Here is a 13,219-nt window from a genome sequence, read left to right on the forward strand (position 1 = left end):
TTACATAATTTTAGTACGGCACAAGAATTTAATACTGAATGCTCAAGACAGAGAGCGACTTGTTAACCAGTTTCTAACTCCAGCTTCTTAGGGTTGGATGAGTAACGGGGTGAAAGTTAGCTTACGTCGTAAGATTGCAAAAGAACTGACAAGCCAGCACAGTGATACGGAAAACCTGGTTATGGCAACAGATAAAACAGCTACTAACAAAAGCTCAGTCTTGCAAAAAGAAGAGCTTTCTCAATGACTGTACTTCCCAGAAAGGTTGTTGTATTACTTCCTCCAACATGCAGTCCTTCCTTCTTGCACACTGTATTAAGAAATCAGCCAGCAGCTAGCAAGTGCCTTCTGATGACACAAAGAACCATACAAAGCTGGACAGTTCCATTTTTGCAATTTTGACTCTCCTATCTGCTATTCATGAGCCTGCATGGTTCATACCTGTTCCTGGGAAAAACAAAACATTAATTGTTTACATTCCTGTGATGAATGCACTTCTGCCCTGAAAAGCCTAAGAGCAGACCACGAGAGCAGGGAATGTTCCTGTTCAGATCCTTCAGGTGCAGTATTACTGCTCAAGTGCACTGTTGAGCACACCTGCAAAAGTATCAAGCAAGTGTCATACAATGGCTTTGCTTCAAGTGATCTTAGTCTTAGAGAGGGATTTATTCTGTCTAATAAAACAAAGTACAGCACTAGCTACAATTTTTAGTTATGTTTACAATCTCTTTTGCTGTTTTTTCTCTTAAGCACTGAACTACTAAATCAGCTGAATCAGGTTTTCACAGCCAGCACAGTTGCAATTCTCTGCAATCTGTGTAAAAGACTGACAATTTTCTTATATTAACTATGCTACTTACTCCTCCATGGGCAGTACTTTCTTCAGCAACTGAGTCACAGTGAACAGTCATCAGCAACACTGTGCTGGGAATGCTAAGTGATTTTGCAGAAGTCCAATTCCTCCCATCACAGCTGAAGACCAGAGTCATGTTTTGCGTAAAAGCTGTGACATAAATAAGTTACAACAGCATCTACAATACTGAGAATTTGCAAGTTTGAACAAAGCAGTATTATAAATGGGTGTGAAAATGGATATTTTTCACAGGAAACATCAATGTGTGGAAAGCTACAGTATTAAAAGATCAGGAATAATATTTGTTACCATTAATTAACACAAATGTGGAAACATATATATTTTAAAATTACTTCCCTTTAGGCTAAAGAAAGAAACTGGGCACATTTCTGGCTTCTTGGGTGTGATTTAACCTCTTGTAATAAACTTATATCAGTTAAATGAAAGAAAAGGAAGTTCCAAAAAGTCTAAAGCAACATTTATTTATAACAGTTTACAAAACAAGAAAACAAGTAGAGATTTTCTGTCCTCATTTGTGAGATGTCAAGCCCATCTCACAGATATTTTTTGATGGATGCTCTGCTCCCTACAAGCTATTTCCAATTAAAGAAAGTGGAAAGAGGCTGTAAGAAAGACAACTGACCATTCTTTTCTGAAAGAAGAGGGGAATAAGCATATAATATATCCTGACACTTATGATATATTCTGTACTGACAATTTCTTACAGATTTCAATATATTTGCCAGTTTGCCCCTCATTCCCCCTTCTCACAGGAGCATAATTCAGTTTTGATATCTACTGAGTAGATACCATGGTGTTTTTGAGCCTGAAAGGTTATGTGTTTTCTCAGCTTGCTTCATTAAATAGTGATTTTTAGTCCCACAGACATTCCAAACCTCCCTTGATTCTCTCCTTTCACTGTGATCATGACAACAAATTACATAACAGTGAGTTAGAAGGTGATTATTTAACTCTGCATCCAGACAAACTAATTTTGTTTGATTTCAGGTTTTAAAAGCAAACCATAACCTCCACAACTCTTATAAATCTGTGTGTTCTCTCCTTTCATTCAGCATTTCTTTTGTGAGCTGTGTCCAAAACTCCATTTTGCGTCCTTTCAGTTTCTTTGCTGCCTTTTGCACCAGGTCTATTTCCAGGTATCTTTCATCCAGACCATACTGAGGCCAATGGACCAAGCCTTCTCCGTTGGGATTTCTGGAAATAATGTAATGAAAAGTTAGCTTTCCATTTGCATATAAATTGTGCTCTGACTGCTCAGGCTGAGAGCATTTCAGAAAACTAACATGAGCTCAGATTACGTGATTCTAGTACTTGAATATTTGGATGTTTTTTATCAAAATGCTCATCAGTGGAATAACAAACATTTGATAATTGCCATTGCTTTTGGATCTAAAACTCCATTGCTGATGGAGTAATAGCTCTTGGATTCTTTTTTTTTTTTTTTCTTTTTTGCTATGCAGATTCATTTAAAAGATTTTTCTTGCAAAGATTAGGAATAGAAATCATTTGCTTCAATATTTATCTTAAATTCTGCCAAATTTGTAGGAACCACCGTATAAGTATTGCTATTATGTTTCAGGCAGCACAGACGAAACTCGAGCTGTAATTAGCACAATAATTCTCACCCAGTTCTAGCAAAGTTAGTCCAGTATCTCATAACAGTTCTGCTAAGTTTACTTTCTTCTTCTGTAGCATGCCCTGCAAAGTGAGAGAAGTGGCCACATTAAAAACTAAATAATCAAAAAAGTAGCAACTATATAAATTCCAATAAACTGTCATTGGTTCTACTTGTTACTCTGAGCTAGCTGTGGGAGTTTTACCTGAGCAGAGCTCTAGCAGAGAACTGTAGATTAATGATTTAATGAAAAGTAACTACTACTAAAGACAGAAAATGCTTGTGCTGATTTCAATGTTTCTAAGATAGGAAGTCTATTCTAAAAGCCCTCCAGTAAATAAAATTAATAATAATGATGTTTTAAAAGGAATACTTTAGTAAGCATGGGTACATTACCGGCTAAGAATGGCTTTCCAAAGACAAAGGCAATCTCATCTCCATGATCTGCTTTTACAAACTCTGGTACAACACCTGTTGCTGAACTTGGTCGATGTTGAAATTCATAGAAATAGACTGGGTTGCCAGCATCTAGTAGAAAATATACAGGAGCGTGTTAGTTTGAGAGCTGAAAATACCTACCATCAGAGCTGATAAACTTTTATTACAGGCTGTTTTGATAAAATTAAAACACTATCAGTTCTTTGGATAACAAAGTGTGATGTATACTGTCCATAAACACACCCCAGGATGGAATTCTATATTTCTTCTAATAAATGCTGAATTAGAGACTCACCTCTATGGTATCTAGCCACTTCAGTGGCTGAAAGAACAAATGTAAAGTCTGCTAGTGCATCAAGAAGGCCATCTCGCACCTGAGCACGGTTTTCTGCATTCGCTATGTATTCATTGTATACTCGATCAACAACTTCAGAAGTGACAGCCTGAAATGAACAACAAAAATACTTCTTATAATGATGATGAATACTATAAAGAGTAACAGCACTAATTGAGTGTGCCATCTGCACATCCCTGGCTAAACCTCAAACATTACCTTCTTTCACAGGAAATCCTCAACTGTGCCAGAGTGTGGCTCAGAGCTCAGAACCAGGAGTTTACACAGCTACCAAGTATAGATGTTCTTGGGGAAAAGAGGTTTGCAAGATCTAAAGATCACACATCTATAGATAAACATCAGTCAGTGATGCTGATAAATAGATATGGCAGTCTGTTCTCCCTTCTGTGGAAATGACCCTCATAAGAGAAAAGAAATCCTGTTGGATTGCATAAAATTAATTTATCATTGTAGATGGCCATAATTTACTCCCTTTCAGCACAAGCAGGCTCTGCCTTTCCAAGTTCATGATGGATGTCTGTGACACTGAATGATCCATTGCAAATACTGGCCATGTTTATAAAGTCCTCAATTCTTACCTATTAGTTTGCATTTTTCTACATTTAGTAGTTTTGGAAGAGCAAAAAGGAATCAGAGGGCTAACAGGTTTGTAAATTACACGGAAGCAAAAACACAAGATACCTAAATATAGGTGTCTCAGTGCCATTTTAAATCTTTAATCAAGATCTCAGGTTATATTTTCTGGTCTCCAGCTACTGCTTCAGAATGTTGTGTTCCAGGTCTTGTGTCCTACTGCTGGTGTACAAATACAGAACCAGTCCAGTGAAGAAGCAGCACTGGGTTATTCTGAAAATGGTCTCTTACCTTAAGTGATGAAACTAAGGAGCTCTGTAAAACTTGACGTGCAACATCTTTATCCAGACCATCTGCATAAGCAGGAAATTTCATTAGCTGCATGATACAGAGAATAATATTTATTAGAAAAATCTCATATTAACAAAATGATCTATAAATAATGGCATTATAAGTCTCTTACCATAGGAAGTAGCCATCCAAATTCACAGTTATTTACTCCTATTATATATGGGACTGCATTGATCTTTTTTTCAGATAGTAATTGCCTGGGACTCTTTGGAAGAAACACACCATCTACAGATGAACTGACCAAGAGGAGATGCTGGAGTGAAAAAAAAAATAAAGCAAACTTTATTAATTTTTGCTTCTAAAAAAAGTTTTCAGATATTTACTGTAGCTCCAAAGCAAAACAAATTAAGTGCCAAGTGAAAATATAAGAAGTAATAGCATTCAAGCCATCTCTAAATTTTCTCTGATGGATTTTCTGCACCAGGCTGAAGATTCTGTGAAGATTAGCATTATGTTTTTAAAGTTTGTGAAACATAGGTGATGATGTCCAGTTTACATCTCTACTCAGTTCAATCCTATTACGGATGTGTGGAGCAGTAGTGGAAAAACTAACTTCTGTACTGAAACTGCAGAGGAAAATGGAAGCCAGCACTGTGGTAAGAAACTTTAAGTAGGACATTATATATTAGATTAATTAATTTTCAGGATCTCCAGGAGAAACTGTGAGATTTCCTACACTCTTTTCCTTCCCCTGGTAGAGCATGACAGCAAAATACAAGTAGCTCAAAGTCAATGCAGAATGAGAGGAAAGTAAGCTGTTCACATTTTTCAGGTGAGGCAGAGCATAGCTGCAGTGTTGTCAAATCCTGAAAAGGTCAAGAAAGTCAGATGCTACATTCACTTCAAGTTCTCCTAATATTACAACACACAAATAGCATACTCTGTTATAATAAACTTTGAAATGTCACTTAAATGCAAGAAGTATAATTTCACCTACCAGTTTTAGTGTTATCTGTACTATCTCTTCTTCTGTTTTTTCTCTTAAGCATTCAACCACTGCAGCTGAATTGGATTTTTCACAGCCAGAGGCAGTAGCAATTCTCTACAATCAATAAAACAAACACTTTTAAAAATACTTCCCACAGAAGGCTCTATGTACCACCAGCCCGAGAGTCCAGCAGGGAGGGAGTCTAAACTTCTGTGCATGGATCATTGCAGGCAGACATGTTCCACCTGCAGAGGTAGAGAATAGGAAGCCCACATAACCCTTTGCACTCTGGGCTGAGCAGAAGGATAAAACATACTCCTCCAAAATATCATGATACAGAAACAGACCCACTGTAACATGCTGGGCTGAGAAGGCAGGATGACATAAAAGCATTAGAGTGATGCACAGTCAGAATACAACCATGTAGATGGTAACAAAGAGCACATTATACCATTCTTGATTATGTCTTTTTGGTTGGGTAACAGCTGTCATTAGAGAGACAGAGCTCATTTTAATGTAGCCCCTTTTTATAGCCCAGATTAGCAAATCTAGGTTCCTAGAAGGTGTTTCTTGCTAAAAAAAAAAATAAAAAAAAAGGGTTGAAGTCAGCTCTTCTTTTCAAATATAAACAAATTGAATAAAATCTTGTTTCTTTGCACATAACAGGCATCAAACAGAGGGGAAGAGAAGAGTATTCAGAATCTGGTGCTATGTTATAGTATTCCTTTGCATTTCACACTTCTTCCCTGCCTTCTCTCTTCGCTTCCTTAGTCTCTTGCTTTCACTCAGACATATGTGGATATGTGGGTATTTAAAAAGCAAAGCATCATTAAACATGTATTGTTTGCACACAGAAATACTGTCTTTAATGACTGTGCTTGTAGTTTCACAAGAAAAAAAAATCCTGTTTCTACATTTTGGAATAAACAGTTTAAGATATGCAAAACTATCTTGAAAAATAATGAAAATTACCACAAAATACCCACTTGTGCTTCCTCCTCAGGATGGTCAGTGAACAAAACCCTGATTGCAGTACCACTCTCTGAAATGGCCTTGTGGAACAAGCCCTTCGCCAGTGGAGATAAGACCTGTAAAAAAGCAAGAACAAGCATTACAAGCATGACAAGCATTATGTTCTCGTCCACTGAATTTCAATATCAGGGATTTCCATTTAAAACATTTTGAAAACAAATGTCATAGGACTGTTATTCTTTAGCCTCTGATCATAGTTCAGCTATGCAAAGGGCTTTGGCAGGACTACCAGGTATAAGTTCATGCCAGCCTTTTCCCCTCCCACAGCACCTTGCTTCCAAGACTTCATGGAAGCACACTGCATGCCAGATATGGATCGAGTATAACTGTGTCCAGGATAGTCTGACTGTGCTGCAGAAAAGGAATAAAGAACTATTGGCCAGAGGGCAGGAGCTTAGGAAACAGGAATTTTTATCGCATGTATCACTGAACCCTGGTTTCACTGGGTGATCTGTACCAAATTGTGAGAGACTGGAGAAGCAAAACCTCTTATCCAATGTAGTCAGTGTTGATGTAAAAATTTTACATCATCATTGTGTCACAAAATGCACATCCAGATCAGGTATCGACTATTTGCACAAATGACTGTCAAAACAAACAGAAAATGGGCAATACCTGCTCTTAAAGGACTTTTCTCACAAGGATAAGTTTTTAGGTTTTTGGTACTGCAAAAAAACCATCAGAATTTAATTTAGTAGATAAAGAATAACATTTTGGGCCTGAACTACAACATTTGGATATGAAAAGAACATTTTCATCCATCAGAAGCTGTATTGATATCACATTGTATTACAGACCAGGGTGATATGCCATTTAGTATAAAACCATCCCTTTTTTCTCACAGATTTTTCATGCATGTACTAAAAATGAATGTGGATGCTGGTTTTTTTCTTCTTAAGTAATTAAAATTCAGTATTACTGTGAACTTACAAGAGCAGAAACACTGATTCCTCCTGCAGATTCTCCAGCGATAGTGACAGATCCTGGATCTCCTCCAAAATGTATGATATTTTCCTGAATCCACTGAAGAGCTGCTACTTGGTCCAAATACCCCCAGTTACCTCGGGCATGCTTATCACCAGTGCTGCAGAGAAAGAATAGATTTGTTTAAATGCTCAATGCAAGAAAAAAGGCAGAGAAAAATACCATCTGTGGTATAAGAAATGAGCTGTCATTCTCTACACAGAGCTTATCTGCACAACTGAAAAATAAATGGCTCAGAAAGGGTTGAGATTAGAGTAGCAATCAAATAAGAACAAACTTGGACTCTGACTTGGGACTTGTAAATTGTTCCCAGCTGTTGCATATGCAATTAAGAAACATATAATTTCTTTGCATAAACAAGTATTCTGCACGTCTCTTCACAAAGGCTTTGACTGCATAATTTTGTAAATCTCTTAGCAAAAATGGAGATAAAATATCTTACCTAAAATATCCAACAATACCTAATCTGTACTGAATTGTTACAACCACCACACTGTCAAAGGCTGCCAATGCTGAACCATCATATGATGAAGCTGCTCCAAAAACTAATCCACCTCCATGGATCCATACAAAGACCTGGAAAGACAAAAGCAGAAACAACTCAGCACATATAAGAGATCCCAGTGATTAAATATAAACCAAAAAATAATATTTTGTGCTGTTCCTCTCCCCAAGTCTTTCAGATTACATTTCACAAATGGTAGAAGTCTTTCAAATATGAGGCCTGCAGTCTTACAAAAGGGCATTGACTTTATTAAATACATTATATCAGTGCCCCGTGACTTTTCACAGATTATTTAGAGGAAATCAAACATTACCTAACTAAAATGTCAATAAAATTTTATTTGTAAAATAGGATTTTGTGTATCTTTTAAACCTCAGCAAATATTTACTGGGGCAAAGTATGTGATCATCATCATAAAACTGCACCTGTAAGTCTGCATATAGTACAGACTGTAAGTTTGCTGTAAAAGAATTTTGCTAGAGGTTTTATAATGATTTTGCTTACAGGCAGTTTCTTCTGTTTTCCTGTAGAAACGGGTGTATACACATTTAGGTATAGGCAATCTTCAGACATTTGGAGAATAACTTTTTCTTTTCTATTAGTAATAATATCCGAAAAAAACTGTCCTTGTACTTTATCCTGTAGACACCTGAATAAATGAAAAAATAACAAGTAACAGAAATAACTAAAACCTCAAAGCTATGAAGTGCAGCTTTTTTGTGCTTCCACAATGAAGTGCAAATCAGAAGACAATCTCTAGTACATTTCTGGATTATTTGCAACAGAAAACGTAAAATTTTTTTTTAACTTTTAATATATTTTCTTCCTGTGACCTGGCATTAAGGAGATCCATAAAAAGGAGCCACAGTCTACAGCAGTACACAGTGACATGCAGATATAATGTCGCATGTTTCAAAATATTACAAAAATACACCTGCAAATATATATGGCTATAAATGACTTCAATGACAATGTAAATCAATTATTTTTCATCTTCAGTAGCTTTTTATATTGTAATGGTAGGTATCAGGCTTGAGGTACTAAACCAGGACAGTAGTACAAATGGAGTAAGACATTTACAATACAGACTAGAACTGGTCTGCATTTCTTGTATGTTCTATTAAGCATCTGGCTCACTCAATGTTTTTTTCTTCTAATGTTTCGTTCCAACATTTCCTCAGCTTCTTTTTGTTTCTGCTCCAAAGCTACACAGTTTATAAACATTGCTACGTATTGGCCAAATGCTCCCTAAACAGAACATTATGGGCAAAGTGTTGGTCCGTATTAGTTCATCACTGATGCCTATTAGATAAGAGCTTTTATAAAAAGAGCATCTTATAAAGATGTCTTTAGAAATGCATTCATTATAACATTTGCAGGTGGTGATGAGATGGCACCAAGGAATTTATCTTTGTGGCTTTTGATTGTCCTCTACATCAGTGTCCCGGAATTGCACACAATATACAATTATTTTAAAAGATCAATGGTTTTTTTCATTGTCTTACATTGGTGGGTATGAAGTGGCATCTCTGACACCTTTCCATGACTCAGGTGGCTGGGGTTCAGAAAACCTCAGAGGTCCAACTGGAGGCTTAGCAAAAGGAACTCCCAAAAAGACATTTACACTCCTCTCGGCTGCATCTACTTTGAATCGGTACCCTCGGACACTCCCATATTTGGTCACCACTTCTGGTTGCTCTGCTTTTTGTCCTGGGGGATGTAAGTACAAAATCATGTAATTGTGGTAAGTAGTTGCCAGATTTCTGAGAGCTTTAGTTACTTAAATATACATCTTCTTTTTGCTTAAACAATTCCTTCTCATACATAAGACTTCAACAAATGCTAATCAGTATAGCTGACATTATTTCAGCCTTCACTCTGATTGGTTTCTACGTTTAATGTCTCTCACGTATATCGTATGTATTGTCTTGCTATCCCCACACATTAGTAATTGCACATAGAGCTCGATCCTTTTTGATCCAGGTTGTTAGTTAAAAGTCCAATAGATTGCTTTTATTAAGAAAAGGCATTTCCTTTTTAAGAAAAGATCTGTGAATACACAAAATATATTCCAGACCCTTGATAGTATGCACAGCCAAAAGAAAAAGCTTCTAACAAACCTGAAAATAGTCTGGCACATACAAATACTGTTAACATTTAGGTAAGATTCATTTTAAGATCGGTGTGAAAGTTCTCAATAGCAAATTACAAATGTGGTACAGTGGTCTGCTCTGCCTCAGCAGACAAGATTTTGTCACAGGAATTTGATTTGTCTATTTGCAAAAAGGGCAAATAAGACAAATGACTGAAAATAGACCACAAAAAGAAATTAAGAACTATTTGTTATTTAGACTACATTTCTGTGCAGCAAGGTCAGGTGCCCAGCTCCTCCAATAAAGCTGGGCTTCCCCTAGGTGTGCAAGCTGCACGTGTGCTCTATTTCCTTACAGAAGGCAATAGGTAAAAACCCTTCTGAAGCTTACCAGCAGCTACAAGCGCCGTGAGCCCGACGGTGAGGATCAAAGACAGTAGTGATGGGTCCTTTCCAGTTGCCATTTTGCAAGCTAGTCACATATTTACTTCCTCAGTGTGTTGCCTTATATACTCTGTTAAGCACATCTGTTACGCAAGGCAAACACTGATTGGGAAAAGCAATCCTCGAACTGTTAGCCAACCAAGCTGTGGGCAGCCACAGCCACTGCCCTGCCTGAAAGCCTCTCCTCTGAGGGGAGAGCACAGCAAATCAGCACAGCAAATCAGTCGACCTCCTGCTTTGCAGAGTGGCTCCACAAGTTTCATACTGGCTCCACAAGTTTCAGAGTGGCTCCACAAGTTTCATACTGGCTCCCTAGTGCACCTTATAAATCGTATTCACAAAATCTCAGCCATCAGCTACGTACTTTAAAATGCAACATGCTTCCACTGCACCAGGAGATTTGTCCTGCTGCTGTAACACTAAAACTTTTCACAATGAAGTTAGGATTTCCTCACGCTATGCAGTGAAGAGACCAGGAAGGGAATGACACTTTACTACATCTCTTTACTTCATTTTGCTATTATATCTCAATGTAAGGAACACACAATATAGCCACAAAGAGAAAAATCCAAAACAATACTCCTGAAAAATGTGCTTTTGCTTAAGTAAAATTTAAGGGATTTTATTCCCACAAAAGTATTTTTTTTGACAAAAGCAATACTAGAAAAATCTTAGCTTTTCCTGCAGGGTGGATACTCTACCTGTCACTCAGTTCTGCATGTTCAGACATGTTTCTGTGGTATCTAAGACACTACATGAGTTTTGCAACACTAACAAGATTATTTTTCAACTTCCGTAGTGTGGGAATAATATTAAAGGATTTGGGTGGTAACTATACATTTAACACCTCTGAAAAATCAGGAGGGTTTATGGACTTCTGCATGAACTCACATCTGTCGTTGAAGCATGATATGAAAAAGAGGGAAGAGATGGCTGAATAGAAAGAAAAGATTTTCTGCCCATGTTAACTAAGAGGTTGTGTTAGTTTTATGTAAGCTTTGGGCTCTTTTCTTTTCTTTTCTTTTCTTTTCTTTTCTTTTCTTTTCTTTTCTTTTCTTTTCTTTTCTTTTCTTTTCTTTTCTTTTCTTTTCTTCTCTTTTCTTCTCTTTTCGGCAGGGCTCAGTAACTCTTGCCTCAGAAAGGTTGTTTTGCAGTTTTCTATCAGGAGAATTCTCAGTTGTCAGAGACAGCATTTCTATAGGTTAATTTACTGCTTGCACCTTTCTTTTCAGCTAAGTGGTCCATGAAGACCCACAGCCATGGGGGTCTGACCCAAATTAGTTCAGCACATGCATTATGCAGCTAGTAGTCCTGTGTACTATGGCTGTGCTTGTGTACTTTACTCCAAACCTTCCTAAGCATATCTGCACAGGTGTGATTTACAGCCTTTGCAGGTAAATCCTCGTTAAATTTAAACTGGACTGCTCCAGGAGCAAACTTGGCAGGTAGCTTCAGATGGACACATTCAGTGCATACTGAATCTGCAGCATTTGCTCTGTTCATCAGGAGACTCCTGCTCTTTGTACCAAGCTCTGTGCTGCAGCAGGACACTGTCAACAATGCCCATGTTAGCATGTATATGAGTGCATGGTTAGTGCAGGGTATACATTGGTAAGTGGGATAACACTGTAAATTCGAGCTCCTATGAAAGTAATGTGGACAATAAGTTCATTGCAGAATTTTTTATGGCTGAATAGGTGTTCTCTGGGAGACTTTTTTCTTCTTTCTCAAGACATTAAATGTCAACTGAAGTCATCTGGGATTAGTCCGCACTTTTATGAATGCACAGTCTATACTGTATTGATAGATGTATGCACTGTCAAATGCAATGAATGGAAACAGTTGCCTGAGCTACAAGAGATGGAGTTTAGCATAAGCTATCTTCTACCCTCATCTGTATGATAAAGGTTTCCTGGAAGCCAAGGGCAGAGGTACTGTGTAGGAGTAAACTCTGCACTCTTCCTGTTTGTCTGCTTGAATACTGTTGCAAATTCTCTCACCATCTCCACTTACCTTGGCCTGCTCTGGTTCCTGCAAGGTGGAGCTACAAGAATTCCTGCTTGTGACTCAGCTTTCATTTTAATGGGCATCATGCCTGTACTCATGCAGGCCACCACTTGTGGCCTGCAGAGTACAGGAGGAGTCCTTTGCTACAAAGCCAAATGCTTTGTACTCTACTTGCTTCTTTTTCGTTTTGCTGAAACAAACTTTATTTATCTCCATAAACAATATATTTTCTATCTCCTGATCTGTACTGATTTTACTAAACTCTGTCCTTTCCCATTTGCTTTCCCTTTATTTTTCCCCTTCATTTACTATTCTGTTTTCTAAGCCTTACTCTTCAATCTTTTTTCGTCCTACTCACTACTTGTCTTTCAAGTCCACATTCTGCAGAGTGTCTCAGCCCACATCCCATCCACAGTCCCACAGAAGCAGCCATTCTGAAAATATTCTGAAAATATTACCAGTGCAAATCGGTTTCTGCAATCTCTGCAGATATTACCTACAATAAGATAAGAAACAAATTGATTTTAGATCCCTACAGCCTTGCCTGTAGATACTTTGTATGGATCTACAAGCACGACCTATATACTCTGCCAATGCAGAAACCCTTAATCTAGTGACATAGACTAAGCTTGTGGAATCTGGAGACAGTGCTACCTACCTGGCAAGTGGAATTCTTGAATCCTGTTTGCCATTTAAGAGAGAATATTTTGCAGCTTACCCTCAATCAGTGAATAATGCATAAATTAGGGACCAAGCCAAGAAAATCCTGCCATACGATGACATTTGCCTCTTAATGTACTGCTACTTTTCCTGATTTCAATAGCTGAAAAACAGAGACAAATATCATATTTATAGGCCCATAATTGCATAGGAGCTCACAATTACATTTTGCCTCAAGTATGTTTGGTAGAAATGTTTAGAAGTCTGCATTTAAAACAGGGTCAGTTTGGGTTTTTTAATCAGCTCCTGGTGAGTATTCAGCAAAGCTGCAGGGAGCACCTAAGGAATCTGAAGGTGCACA

General features: G+C 37.6%; 1 protein-coding gene across 1 annotated transcript; it reads right to left on the reverse strand.

Annotated features, from left to right (window-relative positions):
- Positions 1-1,322: 1,322 nt before the first annotated feature.
- Positions 1,323-10,214, reverse strand: LOC104518924 (fatty acyl-CoA hydrolase precursor, medium chain). Its single transcript, XM_010164810.1, has 13 exons — positions 10,139-10,214; positions 9,161-9,365; positions 8,160-8,304; positions 7,593-7,726; positions 7,097-7,250; positions 6,121-6,222; positions 5,144-5,248; positions 4,319-4,459; positions 4,147-4,233; positions 3,223-3,370; positions 2,886-3,017; positions 2,500-2,572; positions 1,323-2,068 (listed from the first exon to the last, which is right to left on the reverse strand). Exons 1-13 carry the CDS (start codon positions 10,209-10,211, stop codon positions 1,894-1,896), a joined length of 1,674 nt encoding a protein of 557 aa, XP_010163112.1. The 5' UTR covers positions 10,212-10,214; the 3' UTR covers positions 1,323-1,893.
- Positions 10,215-13,219: the final 3,005 nt, after the last annotated feature.

The sequence above is a fragment of the Antrostomus carolinensis genome, unplaced genomic scaffold (assembly GCF_000700745.2).
Source record: "Antrostomus carolinensis isolate BGI_N321 unplaced genomic scaffold, ASM70074v2 scaffold53953, whole genome shotgun sequence".
Taxonomy (NCBI): Eukaryota; Metazoa; Chordata; class Aves; order Caprimulgiformes; family Caprimulgidae; genus Antrostomus; species Antrostomus carolinensis.